This window comes from Limulus polyphemus, unplaced genomic scaffold (genome assembly GCF_000517525.1).
Source record: "Limulus polyphemus unplaced genomic scaffold, Limulus_polyphemus-2.1.2 Scaffold1468, whole genome shotgun sequence".
Lineage (NCBI taxonomy): Eukaryota > Metazoa > Arthropoda > Merostomata > Xiphosura > Limulidae > Limulus > Limulus polyphemus.
Genome location: NW_013667078.1, coordinates 70,146 through 91,792, shown reverse-complemented (window position 1 = coordinate 91,792; position 21,647 = coordinate 70,146). Strand labels below are relative to the sequence as shown.

General features: G+C 33.8%; 1 protein-coding gene across 2 annotated transcripts in view; it reads left to right on the top strand.

Moving 5' to 3' along the window:
* LOC106463715 (Krueppel-like factor luna) overlaps positions 1 to 21,647 on the top strand; it is a 120,767-nt gene that overhangs the window by 77,246 nt on the left and 21,874 nt on the right. For both annotated transcript variants that reach the window (XM_013923777.2, XM_022391299.1), the window contains exon 2: positions 19,444 to 20,170. In XM_013923777.2, coding sequence (XP_013779231.2) covers positions 19,444 to 20,170 — 727 coding nt within the window. The remainder of the gene's footprint in view (positions 1 to 19,443; positions 20,171 to 21,647) is intronic.

The following is a 21,647-nucleotide window of genomic DNA, read 5'->3' as shown; positions in this document are numbered from 1 at the left end:
TCATCTATCGCTATTATCCTCACCTATCACTATTACTTCATCTTCAGCTATTACTTCATCTACTGCTATTATCTTCATCTATCACTATAATCTTCATCTACCGCAATCATCTCAATCTACCATTATTATCTTCATCTACTGTTATTACTTCAATACCGCTATTATTTCATCTACCGTTATTATTTTCATCTACCGCTATTACTTCATCTACCGCTATTGCTTTTTTGAAAAAAGACAACACTTTTCTGGTAAGAAAAAAAATCAAGAGATCTAAAAGTTCTTACAGCATGTAAATAACCGGAAACAGTTCTTATGACATATCAGTAACCGGAATGCTGTGAGAAAATAGATTTTTATTTCTTCGTGAAGAAGGATGGGAACCAGTTCTTAAAGTATGTTGACAATCGGAATGCTTTGAGAAGTAGATTTTATTTCCACCTGAAAAAGGATCGGAAATAGTTCTTATATCATATCAATAACCGGAATGCTTTGAGAAAGTAGATCTTACTTTTCCCGCTGTAAGAACTCCATTTATCAGTTATTCTTGTAGATAATTACTTAAAAATTACTTACTCAGTTTGTCTAATTTTATTTAATTTTCACCTATAGGCTTTCCTTTCACTATAGATAATATTATTTATTTGTGTAACAATAACTATTGTATTATATTGTTTGCGTATGTGCGACGATCTTTGTAATAATAGGGATGGTCACTTGTAAGATATACTCTTGTATGTGGTTTAATTCTTAGAATACAACGGTCTTAATTTGAGTGATAGAGTTCATTACAGAAAAGGTGTGTTCCTGATGAAGACCTTTTCTGGATGGTCCTGGTGCCCAGAGTGTCCCCCATATTCCAATAAATGAAAAGACTGTGAACTCGCGAGAATCTTTCAACGTTTTTATTTTGCCCACTTCCGGCTTGATGACTGCATCAGGTTGTGCCCCAGCCGTGTTAACCAAGGTCTTGTAACACAGATCGAGGCCTGTGGCAAAAGCTGTCCGCGTGCGTCAAGCAAGAAAATCAAGAATTGTTTCCGTCTACAAACGAGGCCAACAAGATATGAGTTCACCAAGGCTTCTAGTCATAATCTTCCATTCAACTGTTACATACTTCAAACAGTTGGAAAATGAAACGTGTATTCCTGTTATTCAGTATGAGGACATGCTGGTCAAGTCGCAGAACGCAGCCCCGATGGAATTCTGTGCGATAGGACTGTTGAAATAGGCTTTGGGAAACCACAGTCCTCGTACACCAGATGACTTATGGAAAGTCTGCGGTGTGGTTTTAACATCACAGCCTTACTACGGAGTATTTTACAATGAGAAATACGCTGCAGAGCTATTCTAAGATGCATGGTCGTCAGATAGAGCATGACCGGACGTGACAACATGGACTGTAATACTTAGGTGACGCTTCAAAATCGTTTTAATACAATTATACCAATTTGGCTCTATGTCTGTTTCCGCTCCATTAGGCGGGGTAAATTCATTTCTAGGGAAGACACAAGCTCTTCTGGTATGAGTTAAGGGCTCTCTCTCTTGAATATATCCTTTGGAATATTCATTGGCATAGGTCATCTATGGATTATGTGATACTACAATAGGACCCCTTTCTCTGACTTGAAACTCCTTCTCCAGCCAGTTCGAGTGCAAACAAATAAGAAGTCGGGCAGTTTTGTTGTTTGTTTTTTAATCCACTTTTAATTATTGTGAATAAAGATTTTGTTTATTTCTTCAGTTGTTTCTTTTTCCTTTTATGTCCATGTTCATTCAATTATTTACATATTTGCTGAATTTACGTTTTTGAGGAAACATCTGGCTACCTACTGGTTATCAGTGTACCTGAATATCATATTATCACGAACCTCAGAGTTTAATGTATATATAAGCATATACCATGTACATTTTATCAGTATATTCCATTGAGAATGTTCTCTATATGGAAAGAATATATCTTTTCTTTTTAAAGACGCGTGACGAGGGCAAATCATTTAATTTATGACATTTCCTACGAAATAGTTTTGTATGTCATTATGTCATAAATACAACCACATTAACTTAAAGCAAAAACTCTAAAAGTATAGTTTTGCTGTAAACTTTTTGGCTTCACGCCGTTTTATTGACTTATAGTATGAAAAATTATTTTAAAACACATTTGCAGTTAATATACTTACACGAAATACATGTTTGTGTGTGTTGGATTTCTTGGACACAGTTTCATTACATGTAATCCAACTGCACATAAATCACCATCGTATAAAATGTTCATGAAGTTATCCAGATGCTAATAAACAATAATAAAACAGTCATTAATCATTCTTCACTTAAAACGTTTACATAACTTACATTTATGTCACGACTTTAATTGTTGTTTGTTTTGTATGGTATACTCGAATCGTTGTTTGTTTTGTTCAATATACCCGAATTGTTGTTTGTTTTATATAATATACCCGAATTGTTGTTTGTTTTGTTAAATATACCCGAATCGTTGTTTATTTTGTTCAATATACCCGAATCGTTGTTTATTTTGTTCAATATACCCGAATCGTTGTATATTTTGTTCAATATACCCGAACTGTTGTTTATTTTGTACAACACACTTCAATTACTGTTCATATATCATCAAATATATATCTTTGTCAAAAGGAAAAACAATGTCTTTGTTTATTTCTTAACCTCGACTAAAACCCACTTCTTCAACGAAACAGAAAACTTACATGTACCGCCACTTATTGCTTTTTTTACTGGGTTGTTTGGACATCTTTATGAAAACTAGGTATGTATTCAGGTATTATAGTTTTATTTTAAGTTTTAATTATTTTTAATCAATGTAGTGAATAACATGAGTCGCCGGCTGTAGATAACTGTTTCGAACATTAAATTAAACGTCACAACTCTTGATATTTTCCATTTTTGTTTGAGAATACTTGCATCTTACAAATTGGCTTGAATCACTGAAAAGACTGTTTTCTTCAGAAAACTTTCCATAAAAGCTCATTTTGGAAAAAAATGTCTATATAAAAGATAGAAAATGAAACACATAAGTTCATACATAGAGAGAAAAACTTCTAAACATGTTTATTTAATTTTACAGACTTGGTGTTTTATCTTGTCTTTAGCTGTATTGTTACACAGAGAAGAATAAACGAAGTACAACGACGCCTTATATCACGTTAATGTTATGACAATAGATAACGATTCACCCATTCAAGAAACAGGGAATCGTATTACGTCTCAAGTATGTCTGGACGTTCACTTTTATAATTACTCTTCTGACGCCTTTGAGACTGCTTACAGCTATCTTTCTAGAATGTACAGTGAATTCATGGATTTCATGAACTCCTGAGAAAACCTACTGATTTGAGTCGTATGTTAGTGTTAGGTCATTAAGCAGCCATTAACTGAAGTAGGAACAGAATGTTCGATTGTTCTTCTCTAAAGAGAGGTTATTATTGAAATCTGCTTAACTTTAACTGTAAAATAGACCGTAAGAAATGTCCTAACGCTTACTGAACCTAATCCATCTTAGATTATGGGAAAATAATGCTTATTTACATATATTCCCCAATCTTCGTTCTCTCCAATTTTTTTATTCAACCAACTAGTCACCAAGTTCGGGCCTAAAGGGCATTTAAAATATTTGCTTTATAACCCAGTTTCGTTATGCTAGTAACCTATCGATTGACTGACTGTTCAACGTACGGTTTTGTTTAGTAATAACTCTACATTATATTAAATGTGTTTCGTGACAGTTGACTTACGGCTGACGTCACGCAAGTCGAGTTAGTTACTCGGCAGCTACACCTGAAAGCAACCGTATAGGTGTTGTATATAATTCAAAAAAATAAACAAAACAGGAAAGCGCACTTGCTGAGAAAAAACACTATTGTATTTGACCAGAAATGGCACAACGTCAGTGATGAGAAAGGCGTGAGTGCAAACTTGAAGAACCCCGTCTCCGAGGTGTTTAATGGATTCTGTCATCATTCTTACAGTATGTTTACTATTTTGTATATTTACTATTATGTATACATGTGTTTGAATTATTGGTGAATGGAAACAAAATAGTAGAAGTTTTAATAATGTTAAGATAAGAATAGCCTCTTTTCATCAGACACACCAACGTCTTTAGATCATCGAATCTTGCGTTAATGTACACAATAGGCTATCTGTCTACCATGAAAAATCGAACCCCGGAGTTTAGCGTAAACGTACCATTGGCCCCCTGGTGGACACGCTCAAAATCAGGCAAAAAATGTTCTTTTGGTTATATTTCGCTAACGATGTTACTAAAGTTCATGACATAGTTGACATGGTATATATGATTGACTGTTACATTAACTAAGCAACTATAGATTTGGATTTTAATTACTTAGTTTCTCTACTTGTATGTTTGGTTTCTCTACATGTATGTTTAATTTCTCTACTTGTATGTTTAATTTCTCTACTTGTATGTTTAGTTTCTCTACATGTATGTCTATATATATATACATTATCATCACATTTACTCTTTGATTTAAAAAACAAACACAATTGGAAATTCAATTTTTAAAAATCTACTTTCAATAGTGATTGTGAATTTCACACCTGTGGCTCACGTCACATATCACTAACTCTCTGTGAATTGTTTTGGGTTTTATTACTATGTAAAGATATTCAAAAGATTGAGCTGTTATGTGTATGTCATCTACTCTGTTTGGCCCAAATGTTTTTATAAGGAATAGTTTTGAAGCCGTGGTGTTGTGACAAATACAATGTAATACCATCTATGACATAGAACATTTTTTAGTTTCGTTCTTACAAACCAAAAATGCTGTTTGTTTGTTTTGTTGAATGTTCGCGCACAGCTACTCAGAGGCTATTATCTGCGCTAGCCGTCCCTGATTTGGAAACAATAGATAAGAGGGAAGGCAGCTAGTCAACTCCACCCACCGTATAGCGAACTCTTGGGCTAAGATTAACTAACGAATAGTGGTACTGACTGTCACATTAGAACACCCCACGGCTAAAAGGGCGAATTCATTCGACAACGAGTTGTGATCCCACTATTCGCTAGTTGCGAGTCAAACGCCCTAACCACCAAGCCATGCCAGTCCTCAAAGATGTCGACATCACTTTGAATACATTATATAAATAATATAAAAATTTGGTTCGAAGGAAATCTTCCGGATAGCTTAAGAGACTGGAAAAGTCGTAGTTACTAATACGTTTCACTTTGATAATAATTTGATTATTAATGTTTTATGCAAGCGAGTGAGATTGCTTTCATCGTTCCAGAACTAAGCTTAAAACCTACAGACTTACTCATCTAGTCGGGTCTTTGAACGCGGATTTATTTCGGCCTGCTTATATTAACCCAGGAAACAGAAAAATAAGCTGTCAGTTACCTTCTCATATTTTGACAAATATTATAGAATGTTCCATTCTGAAAACACAAGCTAGAATACTTACTATCATCTTGTTGTTTTATTCTGATACTTCTAGTCTTATTAGCCTTCTCTAAATCACCATCACAAATTTTGGTACTAAAAAAAAAACTAACTCGTTTAACTTTAGCCAATAAATATGTTTCTTTTAATCATGTATTACAAAAATCCATCACCACAGCTTTCAGTTCCTCATTTATGCCATATAACAAACCCTAATTTCGTTTAATTTATGCCCATCAGTGGCTCAGCGGCAGATCTGACAGCTTATAACACTAAAAAATCGGGTTTCAGTATTCGCAATGGGCACATCGCGTATAGCCCATTGTTTAGCTTTGCACTTTATGACAAAGAAATATCGTATTTATTTGATCGCCGTTAATCTAAATGATCGTACCACACGTCATTCATTGAAAGTCTGCGTGTTCGTAAGGTGTGGTCTACCAAATCATCTCAGGAATATTTTTTTCTTTTCAAATGAACTAAGAATTTGGCAAGCATATCGTTGTGGTTAGTGGTGTTTAATTAATTGTTATGATATTTATCACGATCTTTATTATTAAAGTTAAATATATTTGTAAGCATAAATTAGTTTTTCATTGTTTGTTTGCTATGAAGCACAGAGCTATCCATGGGCTATGTGGGATTTGCCCACCGCGGTTATCGAAACTGGAATTTTGGCTATGTAAGTTGTGAGGCTTACCGTTGAGTTACAGAAAGCACATAAACGAGGATAGTTGCATTGTCGAGTGCAAAGGCTTACTTCATATTTAATTAACTGTTAGAATTTCGAGAAGTTAAAGTTCCAATGCCCAATAGATTTCATTAACACTGATATTTGATTTGTTTGCACTGAATGTTTATACCCACTGATTAGTTTACGATTGAAAGTTTGTACTATTGTTGAATTTTTTTTAAATCCTTCTAAGTTTGAATTAGTAATGAACTTGGTTGTTTTTTACTTCCACTAATGTCTTCCTTTAATATGTTAGCGATAGGCGTGTCCTATGGGGTTCGCGTGTTCGGGCTGTGCCCCTGAGAATTCATAATTCGTGACATGTTGCAATAAAAATTCTATCTGTTTTTTGTGTGCGTAAGTGCGGTATAAAGTTGGCTGTCAAATCCCACTATTCGGTTAGAGAAGAGTTGACCAAGAGTTAACGTTTATTGTGATCGACTATCTGCCTTCCTTATAGTTTATCAGCTGAAAATTAGAGTTGGATATGCGCAGATAGACCTTATATAGCTTTTTGCGAAAATTTTGAAACAGAGAAAGAAATGTAATCTGGAACACTTAAAACATACACATATCAGAAAAGGTTTCACCATGAGAAAGTACAGTTACCATAATAAAACTGTCAAGTTAAAAAACACTTACGATATGTAAACTGCTGACTAATTTATCCGACAAAGTGGAATACAGTTCATATAAAAAACAACGCAGCAGTAAAAATACCAATTATATTTATACTAGAACAGACGTCACACTGTGTGCTTAATTAGGAATGTTAATAAGTGTTTCTCAACCTAAATAAATATGTTGATAGAATTTCACTATAGGATAAACATGGAAAGCACATAGCATTCAACCAGAAAGTGCAGAGAAAAGCAAAGAAACATGCACGTACGATTTCACTGACAAACACACAACAAATAGTTGGTAAAGTTACTATCAAACTAACACGTCCCTTTACGAATCGACATTAGTTTTATTAAATCATTAAAATTAAAACGCTTGTAGTGTTTATAATTAATATTTACATTTGTACTTTAGAATTTTCGCGCAAAGTTACACAATGGCTTTCTACGCAAAGTCGAACCTAATTTTTAACCGATAAACTAGAGGAAATGCAACTACTCAACAACAACTACCGCCAACTCTTTAGTTACTCATACCTGTAAAAATTGTAGGATTAGTCTGTCACATTTATAAAGATACCACCCCAACTCTTTAGTTACTCATATCTGTAAAAATTGTAGGATTAGTCTGTCACATTTATAAAGATACCACCCCAACTTTTTAGTTACTCATATCTGTAAAAACAGTAGGATTAGACTGTCACATTTATAAAGATACCACGACAACTCTTTAGTTACTCATACCTGTCAAAATAGTGGGATTAGACTGTCACACTTATGAAGCACTCATGGCCCCAAAGTGTGGAGTGAATTTGTTCGGCAATGAGACACGAACCGTGAACCCTCGGGTTCATAATCCAATAACACTCACCTGTAAGCCACGCTTGGTCCTGTTTGTAGCAGCACGTTAACAAAGTTGTATTTATACGTATATATATATATATATATGTTTATGAATGAGCACTTATTTTGTAGTAGCACCTTAACAACGATGTATTTATACGTATATATATATATATGAGCACTTATTCTTCCAATCATTACAAGTCGTTCATATGATCATTCCTACATAATTGTGATAACATCTATCTATAATTAACTTTGCATATATGTAATGGCTGGACAATTTTTTAACATTTGTTTTATTTGGCAGAATGCCAACAACTATATGACACTATCCACTTCATGTTTGTGTCTGTTTGTTTAACCTTCTATTTATATATTTCTGTTGTGGACTGACACAATAACCCATTTGTCGCACAGTTAGAGTATATACGTCTCTTCATGCTTCAGTTTGTCTGACTATCTGTTTGTTAGGTCACTCTTTTAATTAATAACATATGCAACTACTGTTTAGTTTATCTTTTATGAAATAGTCGTTCCATTTCGCATTTCATTCATCTAATTCGTTTGTCCGTTCGAATGTGGGTTATTATATATATATATATTTAACAATTTCACAGTTTTTTTTTCCTTTCGTTTCGCTGAAAGTCAGTATGTATAACGTACATTTTATTCGTATATCCGTTTGTCTGTTTAATTTATTGACAGTTATTCTATATAACGGGTCATTCGTGTACGCGATTATCAATTAATCCCATGATCATTACGCAGCTTGCTGTTCACATCCTCATTTATCCATATATTTCAAAAATAATGATATGTTTGTTCCAATTGGTTCATTATCATGTCGGTCGATCCAAACATTTCTCTACTTATCTAACTGTTGACATCCTGACTTTCCATTTGGTTCATTATCTTGTCGGTCGATCCACACATTTCTCTACTTGTCTGTTGTTGACATCCTGACTTTCCATTTGGTTCATTATCCTCCCAGGCGAGCCACAATTTTTTCAACATGTTTATTTGCATCATTATCCTTTCATTTAGCTAGTCAGCGATCAGTCTATCTGGTTATGAGTTTAAATACTCCGTTTGAACTTTGGCTTCCTTAATAAGGCTGACGCTTCATCTACCTCATCGTACGTAAGACTGTAGTTTTGGTCATTAGTTTGACTTTTCTTTCAACAGTTTGTTCATCGCTGAGCCTTCCTTCTATTTTTCCTTTCTGACCTGACATAATATATCCTAACATAACCTAACCTTACCTAACTTTACATTGATACGTTTGCTCATCCGACTGCTCAAGTTTTCTATTGATCTATTAATTGACAGCAGTGTCTATCTGTCCATCTCCTCTAATTTACCTCTCAGTAAAGCCCCCCCAGTGACACAGCGGTTTCGATACACGTAGTGGGCAGAGCACAGATAGCCCTTTGTGTAGCTTTGTGCTTAACTACAAACTACTACTCCCAGTAAACTATACTGTCCTAGTTAATGCTGTAGAATACGTCAGCCGACTAATATAAGCTACTAATTTTCAATTCATAACTTTATTATGTCGGTTGTTTATCCGATTATGTATTCTGTTTATTTATCTGTGTCCCACCTAACAGTCTGTTTGTTGTTTCTTTTAACTATTGACATACCTACGTAACATCTTTCCAGTGCCTTTGCTAAGAAGAAAATGATTTCAAATGTATTTATTTCCTGGATATTTCCAATAAAAAACACTGACAGAACTCCAATAACGGGCCTAAACCTATTCACTTATTTATCAATACATTGACTTCTCAAAATCTCTGGTAAAAATATGTAATTTATTTGTATCGAATTAAAAATAATGTAAGCATATAATTAACATGTAGATCAAATGTAATGAGTTATATTATTATTTTTAACACAAAAATATTGAGTTCGTAACCTGCCATGCGTTGGGTGGTTCATTGGTAAGCTAGGATCTAAAATTCGGAGTTCAATCCTTGTGGCGGGCAGTAGCACATACAGTCCATTATATAACTTTGAGCTTAACAACAACGAAAAGGAATGAGGAAAAGCAAACCTGAAGCTTAGGTAATTTTAAACAAAATATACATAGTATTCTTCTTTAGAAACGTATATAACATCTAAAGAAATAATTGGATTAGTTTCGTTGATCAGTCTTTACGAGTTAAAATGCTTGCACCTGCTTTACGGAGTGATTAAATTCAACTAATGTGTAGTTCCTCGGTGGTTCAATGGTAAGTCTGGAGGCTTATAGCACTAAAATTGGGTTTCGATGCTCATGATGGGCACAGTATAAGTCGACCATTATGTTGCGTTCCATACGTGTGCTTAACTCGAAAATACTTGTTCATTATTTATCTAGCGCCATCTATGTGATGTTTACCAAACAGAGTATATTTTTATTCCACATAATACATTGTGTTTAACATAATATTTTGAGTGCAATTAAATGACATTTTCTTTAGTAGAAATAGGAAGTTGACATTCTAAACTTCACTTATATGAGAATGTATCATTACTCTTTATAATCTACGAACAATGAAAATCTTGAAATATTTTAAGTTTAATTTTGTTTGTTTCTTTAATCGTGTAAGAGCGGGTTGATTTCAGTGGTGTCGTGTTGTTATTGTGTTTTTTTTATCACATTATATTTAGAAATGGTGTGCAATGTATTTGGCTTTGATATCTATCGGTACCTTTATTCTGGAATATGATGATTTGAAATAAAAACGGCCATACAAAAATACAGTAGTTTATAGATTTTTACCTGACATTGATCTGCACCAAATAGAGCAATCCTACCGTAACCTTGAGACAAGCAATGAAGGAAAATTTTAAATTTACTCAAAGTTTAGACAACTCTTTTAAGTCAAATCATGTTGCGAACAGTTCTATTATACAGTTAGTCGTAGGAATTTTTGTAATTGTCCCAAAGAGTTATACTTTAATTCACACAAAATATTACTTGTTTAATTGTCCGAAAGAGTTATACTTAATTCAAACAAAAATACTTATTTAATTGTTCGAAAGAGTTATACTTAATTTAAACAAAATACTTATTTAATTGTCCCAAAGAGTTATACTTTAATTCACACAAAATATTACTTGTTTAATTGTCTGAAAGAGTTATACTTAATTTACACAAAAAATACTTATTTAATTGTCGGAAATAGTTATACTTAATTCACACAAAACCATACTTATTTAATTGCCCAAAAGTGTTATACTTAATTCACACAAAACAATACTTATTTAATTGTCCGAAAGAGTTATACTTGATTTATACCAAAAATACTTGTTTAATTGTCCGAAAGAGTTATACTTAATTCACACCAAAAAATACTTGTTTAATTGTACGAAAGAGCTATACTTAATTCACACAAAAAATACACTTATTCTGTTCTTTTCCCCTGTTATAGTCCAATGTTGATAGTTTTATTTTTCATTTACAGTTCTCATCTTAATGTTCAATAGATTAAGACGTGTGTATGATGCTAACATCTGACAAGCACGTGCGTGTCATTGTCAGTCTGTTTCTATTACACCTCAAAATGGCTTAATAGCGAAATGTTATAATATTAAGCTTAGACACAGTAGACTTTCTGAAAGTGGAGGTTATTTATCATTTTGAAAGGCGTAATTACAACTGTCATATTTCCACGTGACATGGCCAGGTGAGATCAGCTGGAGATTTCCCGAAAGAGAAACCTGCTTCTCGCAATTAGGTCGAGAACCGATCTCTCTTTAGTCATTGTAACTAGCACTAATGATAATTTGTTTGTCGTTATGCATGCCAACACATCAGACACCTTTAACAGATACTTTCAGAAATCCTTGTGTTACTTTGTGAACTTTAACATCACTATCTTCAAATTAAGACAGAATTGTGAGGTGGTTTTTATAAACCTTGTAATACACGGACAAGGCAACAGTTGAGTTTATTAAAGAACTAAAAATGACTTTATAGAAAAACACACTTATATTAGTGCCTTTGTAGAAAAAACAACAACTTATATTAGTGTCTTTATAGAAAAACAACTTATATTATTGTATTTAATATAAGTTGGTATTTTTATAATATATTCACCTTGAGTTTTGGGCGTAAGATCTTTTTAACTTTCATGATCACTTTCTTCCCTATAGCATCTAATTATTGTGACCAAGACAATATAAACATTTTAACAATGTGCACTATAGTATCTAATTATTGTGACCAAGACAATATAAACAGTTTAACAATGTGCACTATAGCATCTAATTATCGTGAACAAAACAATATAAACAGTTTAACAATGTGCTCTGTAGCATATAATTATCGTGACCAAGACAATATAAACAGCTTAACAATGTGCACTATAGCATCTAATTATTGCGACCAAGACAATATAAACAATTTAACAACGTGCACTATAGCATCTAATCATCGTGACCAAGACAATATAAACAGTTTAACAATGTGCTGTATAGCATCTAATTATCGTGACCAAGATAATATAAACAGCTTAACAATGTGCACTGTAGCATCTAATTATTTGAAGAAGACAGTATAAACAGTTTAACAATACGCACGTGTAGATCGTTAAACTAGCTATGTTTTCAATCTCCCCCCTCTATTTTGGGTCCAATCTTACTGGGAATCCTTAGATAAGTTTTTGGAATTAATCCTTCAGGAAGTTCCTGCTGTTCCCAGCTTCGTTTTGTGTGGGAAACTCGGTGCCTTCCTGTTACCTCCCATAGAGATAAGTTTATTATATCATGAAACTTGATTCTTTCTATGGTACGGAAAATTCATTTAATGATTTCATATTAGCCGTTTCACAATTCCTGTTTAGGTTTATACATTGTTGTTTTTATATATATACACTATATTTTATGTCAGTTTTGTCTCAGTTGTCATTTTGGAATAAGTAACAGAAGATAACCTGCTCTGAACATTCAATTTTGTCTCAATTGTCATTTTGGAAAAAAATAACAGAACATAACCTGCTCTGTACATCCAGTTTTATCTCAGTTGTAATTTTGAAATAAATAACAGAGCATAGCCTGCTCTGAACATTGCCTTACCTCAAAATAAAATACACTGAGTGAGGTACAATTCTCTAAGAAATACACTCAGTGAGGCGCAATCCTCTAATAAATACACTCAGTGATGTACAATCCTCTAATAAATACACTCAGTGAGGTACAATCCGCTAAGAAATACACTCAGTGAGGTGCAATCCTCTAAGAAATACACTCAGTGACGTACAATTGGCTAAGAGCAAGACACGAATTAGTTAGTGCACTTGTAATAGTGCCAGAATAACGTATTAAAAGTTGAAGTGAGTATACTCAAATTTCAGCTTTGTGAAGGTTTTAGAACTTTTAGCTATATAGCTTTTCAGTTTGGTCCTTATTCAATGATATGTAAGTAAAGATAACATCATAATACATATCAGAATGTGAAGACAATATTTCCTTATATTAGAGGTTGAAACTTATTAACAATTTCAACCAATTCTCGCTTGTGATAACATATTCTGCTCTAGACCATATTAATAATGAAATAACCTAACTTATTCCAATATTGAAGCACTATTGACTCTTTTGAAGAAAAGACTAAATATTTTAAATAAATATAGTAATGAAATGCGATACGCAGTTCCACTATACGTAAATCTCGTTGATCATAGAGACAAAGAGACGACGTGATCGTTTAGTGAAGCCTCAAATGAAGTTAATATGATGCGTCTATTCACATACCAGTGATTTATTCCAGACAGAAAGTTTGGGCTTCTCTTCTCACACATTAGTGGATATAGTGAAATCCTAAGAAACAATCTAAAAAAAACATTACAAATACTGTCAGTAGAGCTGCATTTGTCAACAAGCATACCAAGTATATTAAGTAATGTGACACAAATAAAATAACTTGACTTTTAACGATTTCTATTAATTGTAAAAGTAATTTTAGTAGTCGATTTTTAAGTTACATTTATGTCATCGAAACGTTTTAGAAGACATCATTCAGTAAGTTTAGATGTATTCCATAAGTCTTAAAGGAATGCACATTTTTTTTACACAAATAGATTTAACACTTGTTACCAATAGCAGATTTATGATTTCCATGTGAACACAGACTTAATCTTTACACACTAAAGCACAGTAAAGATAACGTTTTATTATATTGTAGCTACTCAAAGTCTTAGGTGCTTTAACTCTGAATAAGAACATGATACCAGTTAAAGTCCTACGTGTGCCTTATCAATGTTTGCAATTACAAAGAACGCTTATATCTGAAAAGAGGCCTTCTAAAGCATAGATTAGCGCATTTACAAGATCGTGCAATTTCAAAATGTTTAAGTATTCGAGGAATTGAAAAAAGGAACCAGTACTATATCAAGTACGAAAATATAATAACATATGTAGGATTCTCTGCAGTTTGAATTTGGTCCACAAAAAACAAAGCACAGTAGACGGGGTTTTAAAGCGGTGGTTCTAGAGAAACCAATGCTTTTTTAGTTGTTTTCCAGAAACAATTTATCAGAAGTAAGAGAGATGTTTCTGAAAGCAATAAAAATATTATTATGTAGAAACGTCCCGCTTTATAGTACGAATTGTATTAGGTAAATCGTAAAAATGGTCAATCTTCTTATGGTCTACCGACCATCCATTACCTTAATACAAAACTATATGTTTTACTTACTACACATAGTCGTGAAAACTCAAGCTTTTACATTAGGAAAACTTACTTCCATTTGAAAGCTTGTATATATGGAAACACGCCACTGATAACTTAATAGGAATTAGTACCCCTGAAAGAAGTGTGGAGGTGTGAGGTTTTTCCTCTCTCTTCCTAAACGCTTTATGGCCTCAAGCCACAATATTGACGTATTAACCTACTAGTAGTTTTCTCTCTGTATTGTGATTCGGATATTTTACAGTCACATTATTTCAGAGTAATTCAAGATATGTTATTAACAAGCATTATGCATATGTGTTTATATGTAGCTGGAAGATTTTCGAACGTTCTTAAGATGTCATTTTATTGACTTATATATTTGGACGTCTTATAAATTAGCCCTCCAGTGGCACAGCGGACTTAAAACCGGGTTTCGATACCCATGGTGGACACAGCACAGATAGCCCATTGTGCTTAATTACAAACAAACAAATTCATAAATTATTGTATTTATTTAAGTATAGCTAATATTTGTGTATTAAGTTGTTTTACTCAGTGGGCTATTGTTCATATGTGTGTGTGTATTAAATTTCATATTTTACTGAGTATTGTTGATAAGTATTTGATATTTTTTGCCTTATTTAACTGAGTATTTGTATATGTTTCTGTTAATTTCATATATTTACCACAGTATTGTTGAAACGTGTTTGATAAATTGTTGTACTTAACTTAGTATTTTTGATACGTATCTGTTAAATTGTTGTATTTAGTGAGCATTGTTGATATCTGTCTATTAAATTGTTGTATTTAACTGAATATAGTTGATACGTGTGTTTTACATTTCTGTATTTACTTTGGTTGTTAACTAGTGTCTGAGAGAATTTAGGACAATAATTGAAAAGAAAATGGAAATGAAAATATTAGATTTTCTATATATTATATTATTCTACATCTGAGGTTACTGGAGTATTTCTAATTTTTCTATTCTATTATGGCAATTGCCACTGCATATTGTTGGTACATTTTACATTTATACATAAGTATGGTTTACATCATCAATGTACATTTATCAACACTTCGATATATATATATATAGTCTTGTAATTGCAATCTCTTTCTTATTGATATCAGATGTTTTTAGATATGGGAAGTTTGTGAATGTGCTTGAAGCAAGCAGCTGGTCATTATGTGTTTTGCGTGTAAACAAGTTATACTTTATTATTTCTTTATTTATTTTCCATTTTGAATTATAGTATGGAATACTTGCACTCCGCTGCGGGGTCCAAGGGCCCCCTCATGGTTCACAGAGGCCCCAGTGTACCGATAAAGCTACTCTATTATATCCTACTGCTTCTATAGTTATCCAAAAGGAGTCCGCACCCAACACAATGATCCGTTAGGACATCTGGCCGTGGTACCTGAGCACGTGTACCAAGTTTGTTCCCGCTATCTTGAGTGTAATTATAAACAGAGTTTTAAAAATGGTATCCCCAGAATACACAGGTACGTGGCCAGTAATACAAAATCCAATTCCACATTCGATGTCGGTGACTCTGCAAACCTACTTTTAAATCTTCATAAGGCCTTGATGACCTTTCGGGCTCGTTTTAGTTCCTCTTAGTACCCCCAAAAGTCAGAGTAGGTGGCTAAGCTATATAGATAATAACAACCCCACTCCACCTCCGGGCCACCTCGAATCCGTCTGCAAAGATTGGTCTAAAATTGTAGATGGAGTTCGCGGACAAACAAAGAAATTGACAAACACACAACGTAAATTAATATAGGATTTTAAGAACGTAAAAACAGTATATTAAGATAGGTTAAGTCATTACTGGGTTAAGATCTAGTTTTGATCTATGTAGGTAGCTTGGTTTGACCAGACGTTAATATAATTAAAGAATAAAATAAATTAAGAAAAGACCAAAATCTTAAACATCTACGACCAAGGTTAAGGAGGTAGTCTTTCCTTTCTGCACATTACTGCTGCTTTCGTCTTACAGCCCATAATTAATACCAGTTAACCATTGCTGATATCTATCCTTGGATAATAAGTTGTCTAAGCACATCATGTTTATGTTTCCAATTGCGCCAATCCAATATGTCATCGAAAAATATAATAATATGCTTAAAACCCATCTAACATACAAACCTAAACCTCACTTTCACAATTAAGTTATCGTGCATTATAAATCGTGAGCGAAGTTTATTATGTAATCCTACCAAACTAAAGACTCAAAACATGTACAAAAAAGTATATTCTTTTGCTGTTCGTGTTTTTATACGACGTATGTTTAAGTTGTCCAGCGGGTACTTATTAGTGATTTTGTTTTACATAAGTTTGTCTGGAGACTGTAGAGCTTAAATAATTTAAAACACATTTAATCATGCTTTTATTCCTGCAATGATGTATATTAAACCTATACTGTTTTGAAACCAGCCTTCTGCTCTTTTTTTTTTCTCCCAAAAACCTTTACAATTGCTATGGGCTTTCTCGACTTATTTAGGTCTAAAATACGTATGCGCAATTCCTTCAAAACCATATGCTTATCACTTTGTGAACACGCATTGAGACGTTTCTGCATATTCAGCTAAGTTTACCTTTGCAATAATTTAGCTGAGGTTCGTTTTATATACTGCTATAAACACCTTTTAGCTACTTTTTCTTTACTACGAGTTGTATTATTCGTCATACTCTGAATGCTCATAACTGTTTAATACTCTGTACACTGTTATAAAAACCATTACCTTACTTTATTGTTTAATTTACGCGTAGTTTTATTAAATAGAGTTACGTCTATGTTAGTTTGTTTGTGTGACCCGTATTTTTTTTTTCAAATAGACCACGATTTATCGATCTAACACATAATGCCTGTAATAAAGCGTAGCTTAAATGCAGTGCGTGAACATGAAAGAATATGGAAAATTCAAGCGAAGGGCATGAAAACTACCACAAATGTTTTCCAGGTCGCAGCTAGTTTATCAAATAAACAGTAAATAAATGCACATGTATGTTTTCTGGAGAAGCAGCGTTTTATCCCACAGTATTGTTGTACTGCCAACAGTAAGGTCAACAGGGTTATTTATGCACATACCAGTAAAGTAAACAAAAAACGTTGCAGTACTTTTCCTGTACAATAAAATAAAATATAGCGGCTCGTAGAATGGCTCTGGGTATTTTTCAAGTACACACTTTTAGCTCATAGCTCCATCTCTTGACCGATTTGAGAGCTAATTACAGCTGCTGCTATTGAGGATTCCCTCTTGTTCTGATTAATAACAAACGATTGGGTCTTTCGTTGACTTTTCTTCATAACCTTTATGTTTTATTCACAGAATGTTTGTTTATTGTTAAGCCCAAAGCTATGCAATGGATTATCTATACTCTTTCCATCGCGAATATCAAAAACCTAAGCTTTAGCTTTTTAAGCCTTCTGAGCCACCGGGGATGTATATTGATTCTAACACAATTTGTCTGTGCAGAATCATACGTATGCAATTCACTTTTCTCTATTTGTCAAAACTGTCAGTCGGACTTGACCTACTGGATAGCTTTTTGGGCTGTGGATCCAAAGTTCTGGGTTACGAGACGTAACGCCAGTAAACACGATCTGTAATTCTATCTGTGGGAATATTATAAAAGTGACAGTCGAGCTTGTTATTTGAGTTCAATAGCCGGAAAGAGCCCTTATGATGACAGGTACTAGTGGATAGCTGCCTTCTTTCTACTAGTTCAAAACTTGTAACTTAGCCCCCCAGTGGCACAGCGGTATGTCTGCGGACTTGCAACGCTAGAAACCGTGTTTCGATACCCGTGGTGTGCAGAGCACAGATGGCCAATTGTGTAGCTTTGTGCATACATTCAAACAAACGAAAAACAAATTAGTAACCTAAACGTTAGAGGTGTTTGACTCAACCGTTTAGCCTCACGTGTGCAAAAGTTGCCGTTCAGGTGAAAAATTTTAATTACAAATTCTGTCATGTCAGTTTGTTTGATTTGTTTTAAATTTCGCACAAAGCTACACGAGGGCTATCTGCGCTAGCCGTTCCTAATTTACCAATGAAATACTAGATAGAAGGCAACTAGTCATCACCACCCACCGCCAACTCTTGGGCTACTCTTTTGCCAACGAATAGTGGGGTTGACTGTAACATTATAACGTCCTCACGGTTGAAAGGGCAAGCATGTTCGATGGGCCGGGGATTCTAACCCGCGACCCTCAGATTGCAAGCCGAGCGTCTTAACCACCTGGCCATGCCGGGCTAATTCTGTCAGAATTGGATAGTAAACACTCAGCTAATAAATAGGTTTTGTTTATTTTTTGTTGTTGTTGTTTCATCATCTTCTGTATCACGTATTTCAACAATATTGGTTTGTTTGTTTTAAAGCAAAGCTACATTGGGTTATCTGCTGTGTCCATTGTGGGGAATCGAATCCTAGAGTTAAGTGTTATAAGTCCGTAAACTTACCGCTGTACCACCGGGGGACCAATAATGTTGGAATGTTTTATAGAAATAAACAATACTTCGCTCTAGCGGTGAAGGACCTGTATTAACATATGGCGATTTAAAGAGCTTTTACAGCCAATAATTTTAATTCTTTAATAAGTGATTAATTTAGATTTTTCTTTTGAACGTGATTTGTTTCTTCATTACTGTAATTAACACAAACTATATTAACCCTCTTGTTATGTCTCGGCACATGGGTTTCCATAACGTTATGTTGTTTTGTTAGTATAACTAACAACAAATTATATTAAGCCTCCTAATATGTTTCCATAATTTTATGATAGTACATTACTGTAAGAAACAGCAAACTATGTTAAATGTTAAAAAGTGTTCTATTAAACTTGTAAATAGTTTTGTCATTTGGAGTGTAAGTAGATTCTGTGTAAAAAAAAAAAGAATACAGTACTTCAATATTTTTGATTGAAATTATGCGAATTATATGTAAAATCAGCGCTTACGTTGTACAGAGTTTTAATAAATCGTGTAAGTGAAGTTTCGATGGTGCATTTTATTGTCTTCGATAAGTTAAAAGTGAATTAAATTACAATGAATTATATTTGAAGTGAATGTATTGCATCGTATGCCTTATATTGCATATTTGCTAAAAGTTTAAGGTAAAAATGATCTAATCTTTATTTTCAGACTAATTTGGAAATGGAACGTTACCTCAGAGACGAACCTAGAATACACAAATGTAGACAGCTACCAAAGTCTGTTAAAAACCTTTTTTCACTTTCAACTGACAGAGAATTGTCTTCACGTGAATCCATCTGCGATGAGCGAGGATTAGGCCCAAATGGATCTCTATTAAGTTTTAGTTCTACCACAGGAAGTGGAAATTGTAGCAACGATAGTGAAAATAGTAGTGGAGGAGAAGATAGGCTCAGTGTTTCAGATCTTGACTTGAGTGATCATAATGGCGATAGTGTGACACATAGCGCCCTCAGGAGGAAATCAGTTGAAACTAGCGTGACCACAGTAAAGGATTTCAAGAATAATTATCATTCATCACCACCAGGTGGAGGAAGTATTTCAGTAAACTTTCTAACAAAATTAGGTAAATCCCCTCTTTCGCCTCCGTGCTCACCAGAGGATGCGATCAAGCGTCCTTCAATTCAAGACGTAGATATCAGTGCTTCTTTACAAGTTGCTGTGACCACAAAGACTTTCATTCCGCAGGATCTGTCATCGACATTAGGTCCACGGATGTTAGCAACTCTAACAGCGTCAGATAATTTGATTGATTCTCGTTGCCACATTGAGTTGGTGCCAGATAATAAGAGAAGAATCCATAAGTGCCAATTTAATGGATGTAAAAAAGTGTACACTAAGTCATCTCACCTCAAAGCTCATCAAAGAACTCATACAGGTAAGCTTTTTGTCCTAAGTCTGTTCCCATAAGAAATTGAAAATAAAGAAAATAACAAATAATTAGTTATTATACATAGTTGATAATGTAACCTACTAACCATAACAACAATACGAGTAGAAAAATAAAAATAATTATTTTTTAATAATATAGGTGTTCATTATTTTCGTTTTTATTTTTATTTCAATGTCTAAATAATATATCAACGGCCAGTGCGTAGATGTACGACAATTATAGTATTCGAAACATCATAAAACTGTTTTTGTCCTACAAAAATTATAAAATTTACGGATGGCCTGGTAGTTAGGTCTTGGGTTCGAACAACCGTCACCGAACATGCTTGCCCTTTCAGCCATGAGGGCTTTATGAATTGCGGACAATCCCAATATTCGTTAGTAAAAGAGTAGCCCAAGAGTTTGGTGGTGAGTAGTGTTAACTGGCTGCCTTCCCTCTAGTCTATCACTGCTAAATTATGGATGGTTAGCGCAGATAGCCCTCGACTAACTTTGCGCGAAATTCCAAACGGACAGTAAGCGGAAAGTTTAGTAACTCTAAACACAATTTGGCTGTGGGCCATTATATATGTATTTATTTATTCAATTTTTATATTGAATTTGAATGTAATGATATAACCTATATTTCACCAACAACTAAAATCTAAATTCTGACAATTCTTTGCGCTTAAAACAAACAAGCAAACAAATAAAATGCATAGGTTTATTTTTATATCTATGAACGTTTGTAATTTGTCTAACTGTTTGAGTGGCAAATTGCATACCCATCTCTTCTCTTGGTAAAAACCCGACAGATAAAAGTGAACTCTCAGTCAATAATGAGCTTTCTTTTTGAAGCTCTTGTAATGCATTTTCAATGTGTTACTTTAAAAGTTTTGCAAGTTATTTTAAGGACAGTGCATTTCTCCGTCTTCTTTCTCTTAAAAACGCGGAAAACGCGCAAAAAATTGCTAAAAATGAGCAAAATCTCTGAGAGGATTTTTAGTAGCGTTTATTCTCCAAGAAAATAGTTGTAAGACAGGGGAAGTGGATCGGAAGTGAGGAGACGTAGCAGTTGAGTCGAGAAACGTGGTAGAAATGGCAAAGCAGTTGCGTTACTTCTTGTTCAAAACAGCCCATTTCACAGTAGAGACGTGGTCAAGATTTCTACTGTCTGAATTTGGTACATTTAATGCAATAAATTTAATATTAATCGTGAATTTTACTTCCACGGAAAACTATATTCTACATTAAGAATTAAAAAACATCCTAAAAATTATTTTCATCACGAAACACTTCTCTAATTCAGGCTTAAGCGCTAATTCTAACCCTATTATAAACTGGAAGTTAAATGGTGTGAATCAGAAAAGAACGGAAAATTTAAACAGCAGCAGTATCTTTATTCTTCACATTGTAGATGGATATTTTATTACAGTATATTTTGATTATTATGGAAAACAAGCTAAAATGTTGATATTTTTATG